Source organism: Peromyscus maniculatus, chromosome 8 (assembly GCF_049852395.1).
Source record: "Peromyscus maniculatus bairdii isolate BWxNUB_F1_BW_parent chromosome 8, HU_Pman_BW_mat_3.1, whole genome shotgun sequence".
In the NCBI taxonomy this organism is placed as follows: domain Eukaryota; kingdom Metazoa; phylum Chordata; class Mammalia; order Rodentia; family Cricetidae; genus Peromyscus; species Peromyscus maniculatus.
This window is the reverse complement of record NC_134859.1, coordinates 102,802,012-102,821,384: the sequence shown is the minus strand read 5'-3', so window position 1 is coordinate 102,821,384 and position 19,373 is coordinate 102,802,012. Positions and strand designations below refer to the sequence as shown.

Below are 19,373 nucleotides of genomic sequence, written 5' to 3'. Positions count from 1 at the left end.
CAGTGGGACATGCTTACAGTCTGACCCAGTTCCCTCCCGTGGCTGCCCTGGCTGCTCCCTTCAGTTGTTTTTAGTCAAAAGCTGGTATGCACATCGGCCCTTTCCAGGGAGCCAGAGCTCATAAAGGGGGTGCAGGCCACATGACATTTTCTAGCCATGTCCCTCCAGGTTTACTTACCTTGCTCTTTGCAAGGGGAGAGCCACCGTCAAGTTTCCTAGAAGACTAGGGAACCACGGCCAATCCTCTTCTCCAAACCCTCCCAGATCTGGTTGACTCTTGGTTCTGAAGTGCAGCAGGGACAGCTCCAAGACTACCATTTCATTAGCAATATCTGGGAGTCTCAACCAAGTCCTGGGGTACCAGTACAGTCACAGCTGGCAAATGACCAAGGCGACAACTGTCAGTGATAGCAGCTTTATTAAGGACTTTGGTGCTGGGCTAAGTTCAGTCCTTTAATTTCCTATGATCTGGAGGTACCTAGAAGAGGGTACTTACTGCTCAGAGGCCACAGGGTCTGAGAGTTTGGTCCTCACAATGTATCCAACACTGTGCCAGGCAAGCAGCATGCCCCCGGGAGGGAGGCTGGCAGGAAGGGCTTGCCTGCAGCCTGGCTATCGAGAGCTGGCCTCTCAGAGGCCCCTGGCTACAGTCAGTAGGCAGGTCTCAGCTTTCCTCTGCCCCTGGGCCTGGAACCACCATTCTCTTCAGCTGGAGCCCCACGAGGCAGGCACTGCCTGTTGCTGAGGCTGCTCCTGGTCCCATGTGGTGAGGACAGCTGTGCGGCCTTGGGCCTGGCCCGGTGCCCACTGCCACTTTCTATCACACAGCAGTACCTCACAGCCTGCCATCTGCCCCATCTACCGGCCTCAGGTGAGGCGCAGCCAGAGCTCCTGGCACTGTGCCCTGATGCTCAGCTGGGCCTGGTGCTTTGGTGGAGAATGCTCACTCCCACCTTGACCTGGCCTGCCCTCGGGACTGGTCCAGAACCATGGATAGACCGCAGTGGTGACTGCTGAGCTTCAGACCTCCTCCAAGGAGACTCGGCTCTGGGGCCAGGCTGGGCAGGCTCCTCTGTTGTCCTCCAGACCACTAACCTCAGGGACTCTCTGCAAACAGACACCAGGGCCTAGCCCACCACCTTACCCAGGGGATACCAGACAATTCAATGTGCTTGATGCCTGGGGGGAACAAGGGAGACCCACCCGGGAATGCTGGGCCCTTTGAGTACTTCCCTCTTTGTGCCCAACTCTTCTCTGCCAGTGACCGAGGGAGGCCTGGTATGATGATGGAGGTGACCTCACGTGACTTCTAGCAGACCCGACAAGAGGTGGAGATGGAAGAGCATAGAGGCCGGACAGCAGCAGTGGGAGGCCCGCAGCTCGGCGGTGTCAGTGGTCACCGGGTCCCTCCTCCCTCCCAGGCTGGGGCTTCCCTAACTTAACCCGGAGGTGGAGGGGAACACAGCGGCCACTCTACCGCTGTGCGTGACTCCAGATTGCCACATAAATCAACCTGGGCTTTATGATGCTAATAAATTTTCCATCAAAATTTGGTTTGGAGCCTGGGGGTGGGGTGGAGGTGTGTGTGTTGCAGCAAGATGATTTAATTTGCTTTGTCCTTAAGCAAGAGGGAGAAGGGTAAGTACAGATGTTTTTAATTGAGTTCTCAGCGAACAGCCTGAGCACAGGAGGATGGCAGTCTTCCTACGCCTGGCCCTGCTACTGGAATGCTTCCCTCCCCTGGCCCACCCTGGGGCGGGGTCTCCCAGGGAGATGCTGCAATGGCGCACGGGTGTAGGGATGTCTGTTTTTCATGTGGATGGGCAATGATGATGCTTAAGAACTACCGATGTGTGACAGTGGTGAGAAAGCTGGAGGCAGGCCCGTGGGGACCTGGAGAGTCTTAGAGGCAAGGATGCCGTGGGCCAGAGGTAGCAGCTGCGGCCAGTGGGTCCCGCATTCCTTGCAGGTCCTGCACAGCCCCCCTGGGTCCTGGGACATCCAACAGCATAGCAGAGCTCAAGCTTTAAATATGGCAAGATGTAGAAAGGAAGGGTTGGCTGGCGAAGTTCCCTCATGAGGGTGGAGCAAGGCACTGAAATCAAGAGGGAGGGGCAGAGGTCTGAGACCTTTCACCCCAGAGGCAGCTCTGTCCAGGACAGGCGGGACTAGGCCCAGGGTTGGGGTCAGAAGGGATCCCTGGTGCCCAAAGCAGAAGGCACATCGAAAATGCGGTTCATTAATCACTCACGATTCCAAGGCATTGGGCCCAGTGGGTGCATGCGTGACTGAACAAGAGGCAGCTGGGGACCGGGCCTCCTTCCACAGTTATGGTGGTGGACACCCGCTCCCGCTCCACGGCTGCCAGCGACCTGGAGAGTGTGGCCACTGAGCACTACACCCAGGCTTCTGCGGGCAGCGCCCAGTGTCGCGGTGCAGCATGGGAACAGGCTGGGCTGGGCACACAGGCTGTCAGAGGGCACTGTGCTCTCTCCCTGCTCTAAGTCCAGGGCAGTCAGCTACTACGGGTGTGGGTGAGGTGGTGAGGGCAGCTTCTCAAGGGGTACCCCACACTTCAGGGGGTCCCTGAAAGGGACCCAAAGCCAAGGACTTTAAACCCCACGGAAGGGATGCTTTATCTGTCTGCCACAACAGAGCTGGCCACCCACAGCAAAAGCTCTCACAGCTCTTGTCTAGGGACCCTGGTGCCAATTAGCACTTCCTGTCTGTCCTTGTCACCAGAGCTGGCCAGGCCTCCCACAGGACAAATACTTAGCAACTGTCAGGCCTGTGAGGAAATGGGCCCTGCCCTCACAAGCAGGCCGGGTTAGGAGAGCCAGGGCCTGGGACCTGCCTCTGAAGAGCCAGCAGCTGCTAGTGGACGGTCAGGGATGCAGGAGGGGCGGGGCGTAGTATAAATAGCAGTGCCAGCACTGTCTCCCCCACTGCGCCGCCGAGGAGGGAGCCAGCCTCCAGTGGCCGGAGTGGAGGAACGTGTGTAACAGACTGGGTCCATCCCAGAAGCTGGGGACAGCCGTGTTCCCAGGCAGGAGGGCCGTCTTGCATGGCGAGGCCTGGGTGGGGAGAAGACACCGGCTAGAGACACAGAAGGCCTTCTCCAAGAGTCCCAGTCTAGCGCGCGCATGTAGACCTGGGTGGCAGCTAGATCCCGCTCTGAGGCAGGAAGGCTGGTGCCGGGCTGTCCCTGCCTCCTCACATCCTGCTCTCAGAGCTGGGTCTCGCTGAGGACGATGTTGGCTGTGACAAAGAAGAAGCAGGAGAAAGCCCACAGTAGCACGAAGGCCACCCAGAAGGTGTGGCGGAATGGGGACCTGTGCTTGTTGACAGTTCCGTAGCCGAAGGCCAGCTGCGTGTCCCTGCGGCAGAGGTACACCAGGAAGGCGGGGATGACATACTGGATGCCCGTGCCCGCATAGGCTCCGGTAATGCCCACCAGGGACTCCAGGTCATGGGTGCAGAAGGCCACCAGAATGGGAGGCACCAGCGTGATGGTGGGAAACACCACTCGGTCCACCACCCACGGGTACGTGCCACCCTCGCGGTGAAAGAGTGTCTTCCAGTTGTTGCGCAGGGTCACCGCGATGATGGGGAAGTTGGTGCTGATGGTGAACACAGGGAAGAGGCCCAGAAAGAACCGGACAGCAGCCAGGCCCACAATGTCGCACCTTGCAAAATTGAGGGTGTACATGTCCATGAGGCTGTCACCACGGAAGCAGAAGATGGCCGTGAAGGAGAGGAGTCCATAGAAGGCCAGGATCAATGCGTAGTCCAGGAACACCAGGCGTGTGATGTGGCGCTTGGAGGAGATCGGGGTGATGAGGGATGGCAGCGAGTGTTGGCACATGAAGGAGTAGACACACACCCCAAACAGGTTCCGAACCCCCAAGAAGTTGGCCAGCGGTGGGTGCCCCTCTCCTTGCCTGTTGCCGATGCGCACCAGGGCCAGCACAATCATAATGGCGAAAGCTGTAAGACAAGGAGGGGTCAGTGACGAGGAACTGCCTCACCCCCTCGGTCTCTGCTCTGCAGGGCGGTGTAAGGACTGGAGCCCAGGGGAAGGAAGCGTGAAAACCCCCACAGCCATGGGGGAGCTGCTCGGCTTGCGAGTGTTTTAGGTGCCCATGTCCGGTTCTCCCTCCTCTTCCCAGAAGCCGGGGCTTAGGCATGATCCAGAGAAAGGAGAAGCCGGGCCGACGTCAGCCTGGTAAGGGGCTATCAGCTCCCTCCTCATCCTCCAAGGACTCTCGGGAGCTCTGTCAGCCTCCTGTCAGGGGCAGACCTGGCTAGAACTCATGCCTTCTCTCTTCCTTGGTTTCCAGGTTCTGTGCCTGTGGAGCTGGGCGTGGGGGGTGGGGAGCCGAGGGCTGAGAGGCACGGCACATTTGGGAGGAGGGGTCCTCTTAGGCAGAGGCTCTGGTTACATGTGCGTCAGAGGGCAGGAATTCTGGGAGTTGTGTGGGCCTGGGTGGCCAGGGTCTGCAGCAGGTGGGAAGTGGTGAAGAAAGGATTGCAGCACTGGAGACAGGCAAGTCCCCGGCTGGCGGCAAATGGCTTGTGGCTCTGTTCTTCTGGGCTTGGGGGCATAGTTAGGGTTAGGGAATTGGCTGCAGAAGGGCATCTGTGACCTTATCTGTTCAGGGCAACCAGGCTTCCCCTGCAGCTAGAGACAGCTTGGCTTTACCCGGCAGCCTCCTCTCAGGCCCTCCACCTGTGGACTGCTTACCAGCCGGGCTTCCAGAACCTGAGTCCCCGAAGCTAGCTAAGTAGAGGACGCATACTACAGCACACTCAATGGACAAGGGTTCCTGGCAAGCTCCTGCCAACTAAGATGGCATTTCTAGATCTCGCTTCTGATACCTGCTGCTGGCATCATCCAGAGTCGCCAGTGGTAACTACTCACCACTGACATCACCCAGAGTCGCCAGTGGTAACTACTTACTACTGACATCACCCAGAGTCGCCAGTGGTAACTACTCACCACTGGCATCACCCAGAGTCGCCAGTGGTAACTACTCAACACACGCCGAGATCCCTGAGTCTCTGTCTCCATTTTGAATTTATACATCTCGGTGTCTCTATTCAGAACAGGTCTGACACTCCCTGCAGCCTGGGACAAGTCCACAGGGCACGTGACTCTTCTTTGTGAGTGGGAGGACAGAAGAGGCTCACATGTCCTGTCCGTGGGCCCCGAGGGCTCTTCCTCAGTTTGAAGCTAGGGGACTAGTATTATCTCCCTCAGGACATCGGTACACACCTTGGTTCTCGGGGGACATTGTTCTGCTGGACCCACAAGAAGCTGGGCCAAAGTCTCTTCCCATGATGACACTTAGGAGTAGGCTGGAGTCGTTTATTACTTTTAATCAGAGCTGCCCGACACGGTGGCAGGGGGAACAGGAGGGGAGGAGGGAGCTCAGAACAGGACTGTAAAAACTGCCGATAAAGATGATTTGTTTCAGCTCTCACAGCCGCTCAATTCCACCACCCTCCTGCTCCAGGGCATCACAAATCTTTCCAGCCCTGGCCAGTCAAAAGGAAGCAGCAAACTAGTTCCTCTCTCAGCCTCAGCCCATGACCTCAGGAGTCTGGCTCATCCCAGAGGTGCAGGAAGCTGCAGGAAGTATACTGAGGCATGGCGTAGGGGAAGCCACCAGTTGACCGGAAGTGGTGCCTGGTGTGCTAGTGAGGGCCCCAAGGCCTCAGATCAGCATGGTGGCTGGTCTGTGGCTCAGGTGCCTGGTAGCCAGTTATTCAGGAGGTGGGAGCAGGCAGCTGGGCCCCTGTGTGTGTGTGTGTGTGTGTGTGTGTGTGTGTGTGTGTGTGACACTGGATGAGGGCCAAGGGAGGAGCTGTGGCAACGCAATATTTAAATTGTGTTTTGCCGTCACCATTTGGGATGCCACCTGTGACCTGGCCCTGCTCCAGGCCTTGGCCAAAGCCAGCAGGAATCTGGAAAGGGGCCAGTGGAGAAATCCTGCAGCTGTCTGTTGCTTGACCTTGAGCCTTGCGAGTGGGCAAGAAGGCAGGAGGTGGCTGGCTGTTGAGGTGGAGGCCAGCACTTCACGGCTGGGTTCAGCCTCAGGTGCTGGCTACTCCTTTGTCCTCTCTGGGGCTAGGGCAGCCTCAAGTTAAGAGCTGTGAACAGGTGCCAGCTGCTTGTTCAGGGTGGCCACCTGGACAGCGCTGGCTGGGCTTTTCTTCCCCCTTACCGCAGGAAAACCCAGGTTGTCCCCGAGCAGCAGGGTCCCCAGCAGTGACAGTGACTTTGTAAGTGTGTGTCTAAGAACTTCCACCCCTCCAGTATCCACCTGCTGACCTGGTCTTCCCGGGGCTGCATCCTACGTCAGGCTTTTCTAGAACATTCAGGATGGCCTAGAAAGGTGTGGCTGTGAGTGATAAGGCTTCGAAATCCCCCATAACTAGTCTTATCTGTTAAATGCTATTCCAGAGACTAGTGACCCATCTACTTCTGTTAAAATCTCTTTGTCAAAATCTCTATTTCCCATCTGGGTCTCATGGTGCAGGCCTGGAATCCCAACTATGCAGGAAGCTGAGGCAGGAGGATGGCAAATTCAAGGCCAGTGCCTGGGCTACAAAGTGAGTTCAAGGCCAGCCTGGGGAAATAAGTGAGGTTCTGTCTCCAAATAAAAGTAAGTAGCAAGAAAAATGCCTCAGCAATGGTTAAGAGCTCTGAGTTCAGGTGTCAGTACACAGCTCACAACTGCCTGTAACACCAGTTAGGAACACACATGTGGCATACACTTACACAGACATATACATATAAATTAAAATTGAAAAATCTTTAAAAAATTATAAAGGCCTGCAGTGGTAAACTGCAGTGGTATATAGGAGCTCAGTGGTAAACTGCTTGCCTAGTATGCACAAGGACCTAGGTTTAAACCCCAGTAACACACACACACACACACACACACACACACACACACACACACACACACACACACACACAGACGCACATGCTTTACCAAAACTAAATCTGCCCTGGAGGGCCATTTTATGGAATGGCAGCCTCTTTTTTTGTTTGTTTGTTTGAGACAGGGTTTCTCTGTGTAGCTTTGGAGCTTATCCTGGAACTCGCTCTGCAGACCTGCTGGCCTCGAACTCACAGAGATCCGCCTGCCTCTGCTTCCCAAGTGCTGGGACCAAAGGTGGGTGCCACCACCACCCAGCGGATGGCAGCTTCTTGATAGTCACCCAAAGGGTGCATGCTTGTCTGTGTTCTTTCTCCCTCCCTCTCCTTAGCTACGCTGGGCACTATCCGTCAAAAGTGGGGACAGCATCCAAAGACCACTGGATCAGGTGAGGGAAAAGTACAGCATCCACATCTAAGGGATAAGGCGACTCCTGAGGGCCTACTGCGCACTAGGCCCATGAACAGGAAAGGTGACACATCTTCACACAGGAGAAGGGAGGAAGCTCTACACGTGTGTGCCCGAAGAGCTCTCTGGCCAGCCACAGGTGGGGACCCTCGTTGAGGCAGAGGAAGTGTGCAGAGGCCTGAGGGAGAGCCCCGGTCAAGTCCAAGAGAAGGGCCTAGTGACTCCTCACCACCTTGAGCACACTCAGATCGCACTGTCCCCGGGAACAGGAAGGGGAGGGAAGAGTGTTGGGCTGGCTTCCAGGCAGCTAAGTTCAAAAGAAACACTTAGGTCCTTAACTGGACAGACAGAGAAGAGAAGGGAAGGAAGGGGAGGGCTCCGACCCGCACGGGTCCCAGGACCAGGGGGCAAGACTAAGGCCCACTCTCCTGGGACCAGACTCCTCTGTCCCTGACACGTCCTGCCTTCCTGCGTACCTGCAGAGCAGAGTTCACGAGCTATCTCCTAGATTGATCACCCCGTCCCTGGAGAGACGGCCGCTCCAAAAACTCATTAGGTCTGCTAATAAATCAAGGTGAAATAAGATGACAGGCTATGAGCGACAGACAGTGCAGGAGGCGTGGAGGGGCTGCTGTGCCACCCGGGCTCACAGTCACCGCTCACCTCCAGCTGCAGGAGAGGCACAGGTGGACATGGAGGCGAGACGGCACGAGGCCCCCAAACATCCAAATGCCCCCATCGGAGGTGCAGGGGGCTGCCCTTGAGCAGCGCCTGCGGCTCCCAGGTGGCAGTGCCAGGTGTCTCTGTCCTATCCCGGGCTAAGCTCTGAGAACCCATATCTGCATGCACCTGCTCTCCACACCGGAAGTCACACTCCACGGGGTGTGGAGAAGCATCGAGGAGTCAGGGAGGACGCAGAAGCTGGTGAGAGCTTCACATCAGGTCACATGGGGACAGTAGGCCTGGGCAGGTCATCTGTACAATGACGGGGGTGGGGGTGGGCGCAGGAGACTTACTATTTATAGAAACAAGTGTGCTGGTTTTGCACAAGCTGAGGCTTGGCCTTGACTGTCCCTCACTCACTCAACAGTCTCACTGAGTGTCGGCAGAGTGCTGACACTATTCCGGTCACTCAGGGGTAAGTGCACAAGACAGACATGGGTCCTGTCCTTGTGGAGTCCGGAGTGCAGGAGAACCAGCAGGTACAAGGTCCCAAAGACAATCACAACAAAACAGAACGGGTTAGTGGTCACCGTAGTGGCAGGGGGTGTTGACGACATCCCTGTGCCAAGAACAGTCCAAGTTCAAGGGTAGAAGCCCACTGAGGAGAGGGGAGGGGCGGCAGGTGCCAGAAGGGAACCTAAGGATCTTCCTGGCTGCTCTGTTCCCCAGGTCTGCGGCTGCCACACCTGCTCTTGGTTTAGGCTCCTTGCGAGGCAATGAGGAGCCGGCTGCCCCTCCGGTTTCCAGGCTCCCAGTCCCCGACTCTGCTAGAAGCCATGTGCTGCTTACAGGCAGGCTTCTGACAGCTGATCTAAGTTCTACAAGCTGGCCTTGCCATATTGATTCACCTTGAGGCGCAGCTTGCTCCCCCCGACATCTAACTCTTTGGAGGGAGGGAGGGAGACAGGTGCAGCCGGCAAGCCATTATCTGAGGAGCGGAGACAGAAACAGGCGCTGCTCCTTAGCCTTGGGCGGCCAGCTGGAGAGACGGCACATTTCCCTTTGCTGTACGGGGAGGTTAGGGTGAAAGCCACATGGGCACCAGGGCACCCTACAGCACCAGCAGCATCTGCGTGGCTTTCTTCCCTCTCCTCTGCTGACAAGAGCCAGATAAAGCCCCATGGGAGCTGTCTGACCCAATGCTGTCTGTCTGTCTGATCTCAGAGCATCCCTTTGGCAGGGAGAAAAGGCAAGCCACGCCCTCCTGGGTACCTGCCAAGGACAGAGGCATGTGGATCCCTAAGAACATCAGAATAAACAAACAGTGCCTCTCCTGAATCCTTGCCTTTCCAAGCAGGCCCTGCCTTCCTGGGATTCACTCAGGGCAGGGAAGGTGAGGAGTGTTTTTACTGACCAGGTGTAGCCACAGATAGAGTTACAGACTTCTTGGGGCCAGAGGCAGGGTAAGCAAGAATCTGACGTTATGGCATCCGTAACAGATGTCTTAGGGCAATTGAGAGGACACAGGAAATGTTTTTTTTTTTTTTTTTTCCCCTAAGCACACACTCAGTTCCCAACTCTGAGGCAGAGATCGGGAGTTTTCAGAGATCGGCTCCACTGTTCATGCGCTGGAAATGCAGCCTGGGGTAGCCTCCGACGAGCTAGCTTGCACTGGAGGTGTGGAGAGGGGCGGGCTCCTCCCCACTTCTCTTAGGCAGTACTGCAAGTGACCTGGCTGACATCCTCAGTCTCTGAGTCTTAGTGTGGAGCTTCCTGCTGCTCAGTGTGGTGTGAAGCATGCCAGGACCTTGTCTTCCTTGGATCTCAGCATCTTGTGGGACTGGCATGAATTGGAGATACCTGCCTAGGTACCACTGATGCTGGTGCACATGGACCATGGCTCTCCCACCCCCTTTCCTGGGGACACTATGACTGTGAGGGTAAGACACGGAGTCCTTCTTAGTGACTTTACTATTTTCTTCTTCCCTGTGAAATGGGAAGATTTCTTTTTATTTATTTTTATTCACAGGGAATTTCATAGTACTGAAATGGCATGGGGGACTTCTGAGCATACTGAATGCTGCCCAAGTCTCTCCTTTTGTTGGTGGCAACAAAATCACAGAGCTTAGGCCAGCAAAATGGCTCAGTGGGTAAAGGAGCTTGTAGCCAAGCCTGATGGCCTGAGTTCAATCCTTGGGCACTCATGAAAAAAACTGACTCCTACAAGTTCTTCTCTGACTCCACACGCATGCCACGGCACAAACACATGCATGCAAACACATACAAATTATATAGCCCAGGTTAGCCCCCAACTTATATGTAGCTAAAGATGTTCTTGAAGTCCTTACTCTCCTGCCTCCACCTCCCAAGTGCTGAGATTATATCTGTACCACCATGCCCAACACTATTAATTTTTTTATGCTGATTACATACTAAAAGATACTTTCATATGTTTAATAATTATTTTTTGTTTGTTTGTTTTTTCAAGACAAGGTTTCTTTGTGTAGTTTTGGTGCCTGTCCTGGATCTCGCTCTGTAGACCAGGCTGGCCTCGAACTCACAGAGATCCACCTGCCTCTGCCTCCTGAGTGCTGGGATTAAAGGCGTGCGCCACCACTGCCCAGCATTTAATAAGTATTTTAAATCGAGTATATTCTTAAAGATTTATTTTTATTCCCGTGTGTGCACATATGTGTGGGTGGCTGGGGAGGCCAGAAGAGGTCGTCGGATCCTCTGGTGCTGGAGTTACAGGTAGGTTTTGTGCTGTCTAATGTCGATGCTGGGGACTGAACTGAACTCAGGTCCTCTGGAAGAGCAGAAAGCCACATCTCCAGCCTCAAACTCGAGCATGTTCCTATGGGGCAGTGGAGTCTCACTGCGGCCAGTGTTCTTCGTGGGTACCTGTGATGACCTGACTTGTTGGGAATTTGAAAGACTTCTGCCTCCTGCCGGACCTCAACCTTAAGGTGTAAGTATGGGAAGAGCTGAGTGTCCTGACTCTAACCTCTGCTGTACCCCGTCTGCATGGGGGATCCGGAGGGCCGGGCTGGAGGTATGGTACTGTCTTTGGAAAGTACAAGGAGCAGTGCAGCTGGGAGAGCATCTGCCTGGTGTACACGGCCCAGGTTCGATCCCTAGTATCGTAAATGAAAAAAAAAAAGGTGAAACGCTAAAGAGGCTTGAGACCCCTTGGGTTGTGACAGCCAGGGTGTCCTGTCCTGCATAGAGAAGGTGCTGACTTGGCCTGGGGGAGAGGGCTAGGGAAAGAGCATGGGGCCTAAGCCACCAAGCTAGAGGGTTATCTTGTTACAGGAGAAGCTGGAACAGTCCTGCCCCCGGCCTGTCTCCTACAGCAGGACCTAAGAGGACAAGAAATATAGCTGTGGTGGATGAGGACTTGTGTCCATCAAGGCCAGACTATGTACTACAGTCTTTCCTTACTTCCCGAGTGCCCTAGAGGGGTATGGACACTTGAAACTATGACTCTCAGAGCCAAAGATGAATCCAACAAATATTGTCCCAGTATGTCAAGGCCCCAGGCCCTTCTCATAAGTAGTCATTTTCCTTCATACTTCCTGGAGAGCCCCGCTTCAACTCAGAGCTCTGTTCTGGTCCCGGATACCCACACTGGGATGGGCTCAAGCGTGTACTGCCCCAAGCCTGTGCCATTTCCTAAGTCCGGTTCGTGGCTCTGGCTCCAGCTTAGCACATACAAGGAAGCAGCCATCCATCGAGGTGGCCATCCATCACTGTGGCTGTCAGGAGGACAGCACTGTCTTCTCCAAGCAGAGAATCAACATGCCAGAGCTAATGATAATGAATGACCAGTGCGCACGCATCAGTGCTGGGCCCGGCGCTCTGGTAGGGAGCTGGGTCTGGTGGAGGACGTGGTTCCAGCTCTGTCCTTCACCACCACCCCACCCTCCCAGGGCACAAGGCCATGAGGCCGCTTCTGCCTGAAGCTGGCTCACAGTGGGTGGGGTGGGAGACTGACAGGGCCACGGGAGCCTGAGCTGAGAAGTGTCCCAGCCCTAAAGCAGGTGCAAGTGATTGTTTGTTCTTTAACCCATGGGACTAACTGCCTGCAAAGGAGCCACATTCAGACACAGGAAAAGAGCTGGGGTGGAGGCGGTTAATGCTGCCCCGGAAGCTGCTGCATCTGACAGACGGCCGAGGGGCAGAGTCTGGTTTTGTTTCCAAAAAGTCCCAAATTTCAAGTTACAGCGGGTTCAACCCGAGTGAGTGCCACTTCGCTGCTGCTCTTGGGCAGATTGCTGTACCGCCTTTAAAGCCGAACAGTCAGAAGACTGGCAGGAAGGGCCAGCAGGCAAACGCAAGCCAGACAACGTAAGGTGCAAAGAGAGAAGGGACCTCAATGGCCACCCTGGCATACACCCTCCCTCCCCTTCTCTCGCCCCCCCCCCCCCAGACAGACAGACATGCATGCACACACGCACGCACACAAAATGAAGTGGAGGTGTGGGGGGTGAGTACTGAGCAATTGGCATAGGCAGGGACAGACTCAGGGTGGTCACTGAGGAAGTATCCGCTATCATCCCCCAGCCTCACTTCCTCTGTGGAGGTGTGGTTCCCAACACCAGCACACTTCTCCTTGTGCTCAGAGGAGACTGGTTCACTCCAGTGACTCTACCTTCCCAGCCGGCCCAGGGGCTTCGGGAGCTTGCCCTGAACACCCAGCACCAGTACCAGCTAATCTGGGGGGCTTTGGAGGTCGGGGGAGTGGGATGGGGGGCCCACGGGCCGGCAGCTCACACCTGTTCCACAAAGATCCTTGGCACCTCTTCTTGCTCGACCTAGGGTAGTTAAAGCCACACAAGGTACATGTTCCTCCACTGTGGGTGTGTCATCCTCACAGATTCTTTGATGCCCGAGTTGGTTCATCCTTCCTGGCTGTCATTCATCTACCTGAGCAGGGGCTGAGATCTCCTGTGTGTTCCCAGGAAGGACAAGACAAGCTTGGCAGGAGTTTGATGTACTGGGGTTCTGGGTGGACTTCTCCTGAGACTACATGGCCTGCCTCTGCTGACCTCGCCCGTTAACAACTCACTCTGAATACCTTTTCTACTGAAAGGAGGGAATTCAAACTAGCCTGGCTCCTTCCGGTGCTGGGCGGGTCCCTGTGCGGTCCAGACTCCATCCACTTTTAGGACTAATTCTACCCCATGGCCACAAGCTTCCCCTGGAGGGGCCTGGAGCAGAGGCCTCCCTCTCCACCCGAGACAGAGATACAGGGCAGGCACTGGGTCGGTCTCCAGAGCAGCCAAGCTCCGAGTATGAAAGCAGGAGCTCTGGTCTTGTCATCCTTCAATGTCTCCCCCTCCGTGCACACAGGTGGCGCCTGGGAGGCAGAGTCTCCATTTTTCATTCCTGAGTTGTCAGGGCAGCTTGGTTAGTGACCGTGGGGACAGCAGAGCCAGGAGCTTGGCTGCAGACAGCTAATCTCCTTTCTGGAGATTGAAACATAAAGCTTCAGGTACTGTCACCTTCCCTGCTGAAGGCTGCCTGGCCTCCCCGCAGAGTGGCCAGCTAGTGCACAGGGACTGAGGAGGAGAGGAAGACAAGGAGAGGCAAGCGACACCAGGGCCAGGGGGTTTCCAGTCCCCTGGCCTGAAGGAGCAGCCGTTCTGGGCTGCAGGGCTGCTGTGGCTTGTAGGTGGTGGCTACAAGGACCCACCCTGTGCAGAGACCACACCTGTCACACAGTGGTGTCCGACCCTCCCCTCTGCAGACCACAGGTGCTCTTCCCTTGTCTTAGGGGTGCTCAGGTAGCTGTGCCGCTAACCGCCCGGAGGAGCAGCAGCTCTGGTCTGGTGGGTAGATCTGCATGTGGCAGAAGTGCATGCAGATCAGAGCTGGCAACAGTGGAGCTGCATTGATGGGCAGCTGGAAGAGAATGGCCGCCTTCTCTGGGTGCCCAGCACAGCGTTCTGGTTGGTTGTGACCGAGGCTGGCCGAGGGTGCAATTGCCAGCCTATGGCTGGATCTTCTCTAGGAAAGGCTAATGACATGTCTGCTGCACCCGGATGATCTGTCCACAGAAACCCCAAGTTCCTCTCTATGCACTGATCTTTTTGTGTGCTGAGGAAATGTCTAGAAAACTCAGAGTACAACGAAGACTGCCAAGGCTTGTCTGGTCCCTTCTACTTGCTCAGCAGCCACAGAGAGTCCTGGGGAGCAGCCACTGGGCAGGACAGTCTGAGCACAAGGCGGCTGGCTGCATGCAGATGGGGAATGGAGATGGGAGTCGGGACGCACGGCTTTCATTTTCTGAGGCTGGCTTTTCCTGGACTTGTGGGTAGCAGCAGTTGAGGGGCAGCACAGGAATTCAAAAGCCACTTGGCAGCAGTGGACGACAGATGGCCCAGGCTTACAAGACCCCTGACTGCTGGCGGCGACTGGGAGACTCTCCCCTGGGGCCACCACAGACCTGGGGACAGGTGGAAACCAGAAAGCCCTCCTGTTCCCAGGTGAAGGTCCCTTCTTGGGGACCTGCAGCCTTGTTTGTCATCACTGACTAGTCGCACCCCGACTGCGGGCTTGGAAAACAAATCTGGGGCACTTGTAGGGGGTGGGGTGGGAGAGCAAGCAGGGCTGAGCCACTTCCCCAGGCAGAACAGGCCTGGCTGCTCCATGGACGCCTGACGAGGATGGTGTCTGACCCACTTTGAGGGGAGTGTGGAGCTGGAGAGCAGGAGGCGACAGTTCTGAATACACAAACAGAGAGGAGGGAGCCCTATGGGTCCTGACAGCCCGAAGGGGGGCGGCGGTGCTCCAGAGCGGCCTTTATTAGAAAGAATTGCGTTTTTAATAACACCAATGGGGTGCCCTGAGCTGAGCCAGCTGTCGGTGAGCCAGAGGGGGAGGCATCTGTGCGTGAGCGGGGGTGGCAGGGCAGGGAATGGGATTGAAATAATAATGCTGTTGTGGCCCCTTCTAGTGCGGAGCTCCCGTGGGCGGCTGGGTGTCCAGGGAGGGAGCCACCAACAGGTCTGAGTCTTGTTGCTTTGGGCTCAGGGTAGAAGGCCCTGGTCGCTCGCCCTGTGGGAATGAGGGATTGTGCCTCGGCTGACTCATGTGTCCCTGGGCCACCTGCTGCTGACAGAGGGACAGGACTAAAGATAACTCCCCATGCCCCAACAACACGGATGAGTCTGCTCACTTCCCTCAGGTGGTGGTGGAGGTGGAGCTGGAGTACAGGGAACACTGCTGGGTGCCTGCGGGAGAAGGGGACACAGGCTGCCTTGCCGATACTGGGAATCATAGCTCTTTTTTGGACATGGCTGAGGCAATGTCCCTGACCTCACAGCCAGTCCGGAGGGAGGTTCCTCCTGAGGCTACTCTGGGGATGGGACAGCTGAGTGTGGTGGCAGTGAGGGTGATCCTCCTGTCCGAGTGCTGAGCAGGTGCCAGGCACGGTCCTAATATGCACCTTCTAGTGCGTCTCACTGGGTCTTCACAGTCCCCAGTGGGGCAAGTCTTTCTTGCCACAGCACAGAAGAGGGTCCCAGAGGATGGAAGCTTGGCCAGGCCACATTAAAGGGAGCCAGGCCAGAAGGCGCCGTGACAACCAGCAGGTGCGGCACCCAGGTGAGGCCCTGTCTCACAGCTGTGGCCAGTCTGGAGTGGCTGCCTGGGAGGGCAACTGGAAGACCACAGGCTGGCAGCGAGGTCTGTGCCAGCCTGCAGGATAATCTCCCTTACTGAGGATAGCAGAGATTCTCCTCGTCCTTGTGAATTCAGAGGCATTTATGACCCAAGTACCCTCAGGGCTGAAGTGTTGGCTCAGCGGTTAAGAGCACTTAGTGCTCTTTGCAGAGGACCCAGGTTTGATTCCCAGCATCCACACTGCAATTAACAACTGTCTGTAACTCCAGTTCCAGAGGATCTGATGCCCTGTTCTGACCCTCTGGCACCAGGCACTCATGTGGTACATATACATACACATGCAGAGTAAAGACACACACACACACACACACACACACACACACACACACACACACACATCGAAGTACCCCAAATCGGCCAGTGTGGCATGTGAAATGAATCCACACTGGCATCTGTCACCTATATCCTGACATTTTCCCTGGACAACTGGCTATTTGCAAAGACAATTTAAGCCTTCAAATCCCACTGTGGAAACAACTCACAAAGTAAGGGAAGTGCAGAGGAAGAGCCCCCAGAGGAATGAACCTGAGGCTCCTGGGCACAGCTCTGGGGGCCTGCGATCGACCCCAGCTTCCTTTCAACAGATGGCAGAGCAAATTCCTAATTAACCGCGAGAAACTTTCCGGCTCAGCACATTCATTCACGATTTTCCGGTCCCTTTGGTGCCTATTCTTCCTCTTGTCTTCTGGAACCCGAGCCAGCTCACCGCCTCTCTGAGCTCCCTACTCAGCTCTTGGAAAGGCACAGGCTTCATTTGGGGGTGTGTGTGTGGAGAAAGAGTGTGCGTTGGCAAAGTGTGGGAAGGGGAAGTAGAGAGGGAGGCGGGGGAGTGTGGGAGGAGGGTCTTGAGAGGGACGGACGTGCCACACAGCTGCTTCTCAGAGGCAGAATGACAATTTGGCAAAGGCTCCTGAGGACAAATGGGGCTTCTGAGATCACTGCCCAAAGGGTGTTCCAGAAAAACTGCCTGGGGTGAGCTTGGCTCAGAGAGACACCCTTGCTGTGGCCCGGGGCAGGCTGGGGTCCCGTCCACGAACAGGCTGCCTGTCTGCTGTAGTTTGGGGGCTTCTGTGGCCTTAGTCTCCTCTTTAGAGCAAGGTGTTAGGAGGAGGAGAATGCCTGCTCCCAGCTGAGAAGAGAACTGCCCGGGCAGTCCCTTTGCCCTAGCTGGGAGCTCAACCCCGCTCACTATGGTCTAGTTTACTTAACGGCAATTTTCCTTTTCCTGGGCGGCTCTGTCACTAGGAAGCCCAGCTTTTTAAGTCGAAAGGTCTGAGTCTCTCATGGAGAAAAATGACTGTCTTGTGTTCTGTCGCCCACAGCAGTGTGCCCGGGAGACTCCTGACAGTTGATTATCTCTCGGCTCCAAGGGAGAAGAGAGGCCAACAGTGGCGGAGGCAATGTGTCCAGACCGCACATGGCTGCCCAGTGACAAAGTGCCAAGGACCCCCACTGCTGGCCTCTGCGCAGACTCCCGCTGCTGCCCACAGACCCTGGGGACCACCGTCTCCTGCTCTGCGGCACACAGGAGCTGCTCGGAGGCCCCAGGAGTCCCTGGGTGGAATTGGGGTTCTGCCCTGTAAGAGGCAAGGTGGCAGTTCCCATGGGGGAGCAGCGGCTTTGAACTGGGGACTTGATTATATGCCTTGAACTTCCTTTTACTTCATTTTTTTCCTTTACTTCTTTCTTTTCTTTTCTTTTCTTTTCTCCTCCTTCTTCTTCTTCTTCTCCTCCTCCTCCTCCTCCTCCTCCTCCTCCTCCTCCTCCTCCTCCTCCTCCTCTTCTTCTTCTTCTTCTTCTGAGACAGTGTTTCTCTGCGTAGCCCTGGCTATCCTGGAACTCACTCAGTAGACCAGGATGGCCTTGAACTCAGAGATCCACTTGCCTCTGCCTCCTGAGTACTGGCTGGGAGTGCGCCACCACCTGGCCTTACTTTGTTTCTTAAGATTTATTTTTGCAGTTTTGGTTGTGAGCATTAGCCTTTAGGAGCTAAGCTCTTTCTCCAGCCCTGTTTTTATTAATTCAAATTGTGTGTGTGTGTGTGTGTGTGTGTGTGTCTGTCTGTCTGTCTGTGTGTCTGTCTGTCTGCATGTGAGTACATGCACATGCACACTGGTGCCCGTGGGGGCAGAGGTATCAGATCCCCGGAGCTGGAGTTCCAGGCAGCTGTAACCATCCATGGGTACTGGGAACACGTATGTGCACTTACTCGGTGAAGGCTGGCGGCAGTGTGTGAATGAAGGTCAGAAGACAACCTTTGGTGCCAGTCATGGTGGTCTTCAGCCTTGTTTTAAGACAGTCTCGTTTCTGGAGATCCCGTCTCTACCCCCATCTTCCCGTAAGAACTGGGATCCCAGCCCCTGCACTACTGTGTCCGGCTTCTATGCAGGTTCTGGGGAGCCAAACTCAGGTTATCAGGCGTGTATCAGGCCAGCTCACTAACACACCCAGGGGCCTGGCCAGACTCAGGGAGGGGAGGATGGAAGGAAGCAAAGGCAGGCTGGAGCGAGCCTTCCCGGGCCGGGGCTTGCTGGCAGGCGCTTTGCTGGAATTCGGAGGCAATCCTCGTACTTGCAAGAAACAGATTTACTGTTAGCCTCTTCCTTTCCCCTCTGTGAGTCCTTCCTCCCACTTCCTCTCTCGTGGAGACCGGGTCTCACGCAGCTCAGGCTGGCCTTGAACTCCTGATCCTCCTGCCTCCTCCTCCTAAGAGTGGGGATTATAAATGTGTGCCACTACACTGGGCCCAAGCTTCCCTCTTTAGATGGATACATCCTTCAAAAATATGGAAGTTAACTGTCATTATCAGGGCTGTTGTCCCCTTACGGGCTGACACAGGAATCCATCAAGCTGGTCAGAACACGTCTCCCCTCACCCCTGCTCATCCCTCAATGTCATCCCAGCCATGGAAAGAAATGAGAAAGAGTCAGCCTCAGGCTAGAGCTTAGAGAGCCCCTTCCCAGGCCAAGGGCAGGCAAGCAGCAGCAGGCCAGAGGCCAGACGTGTAGACCCAGCCTCAGGGAGTGAAAGGAACTGGGCGACAGAGACAGGTAGGTGGGGACAGAGAATGTTCCTCTCCAAACCCTGCCCACAAAAGACATCCTGGAACTCTCACAAACACCACATAAGCCAAGACATAAGATGGGGGGTATGTGTGACTCGACGACACAGCTTGGGTCTGACCCCTGCCAACCCTGAGTTTTAGGCACCAAGCCCTCTGGGGCTCCTGGATTAGAGAGTTGGGGGGCTACCCCACCCCCAAGCTATAGAGCTTGCTCTAGCTGGGGCAGGCCAGGCTGCTTGAAAGGATGACCCCCCACTTCCCAACTGTGGAAGCCAGGATTCGCATGGTTCCTCCCACTGAGCTGGGGGAACCAGGGGCTGGGAGAAGCGGCCCTCAGCAGAATCATCAACCTGCTGGGGTATGACATAGAGTCAGGAGCAGCCTGTAGCCTTGGTCCTGATGGGAGTTTAGGAGTCTCAGGACAGCCAGGAAGAAGGAGTCCAGAAAACTCTGTGCTGTCGGGGGCTGGGGGGTGGGGGTGGGATGGGGACTCCTGGACAAGTCCCCTGTAGCCAAGGCTGGCCTTGAAGTAACTCAACTTTGTAGCTAAATATGACCCTGAACGTCTGTTTCTACCTCTATCTTGAGTGCTACAGTACGGGTAC

General features: G+C 55.6%; 1 protein-coding gene across 1 annotated transcript in view; it reads right to left on the bottom strand.

Annotated features, from left to right (window-relative positions):
• Positions 1-399: 399 nt before the first annotated feature.
• Slc38a12 (solute carrier family 38 member 12) overlaps positions 400-19,373 on the bottom strand; it is a 59,358-nt gene continuing 40,384 nt past the window's right edge. Inside the window, exon 10 of the mRNA XM_006997733.4 lies at positions 400-3,987. Coding sequence (XP_006997795.1) covers positions 3,227-3,987 — 761 coding nt within the window. The 3' untranslated portion in view covers positions 400-3,226. The remainder of the gene's footprint in view (positions 3,988-19,373) is intronic.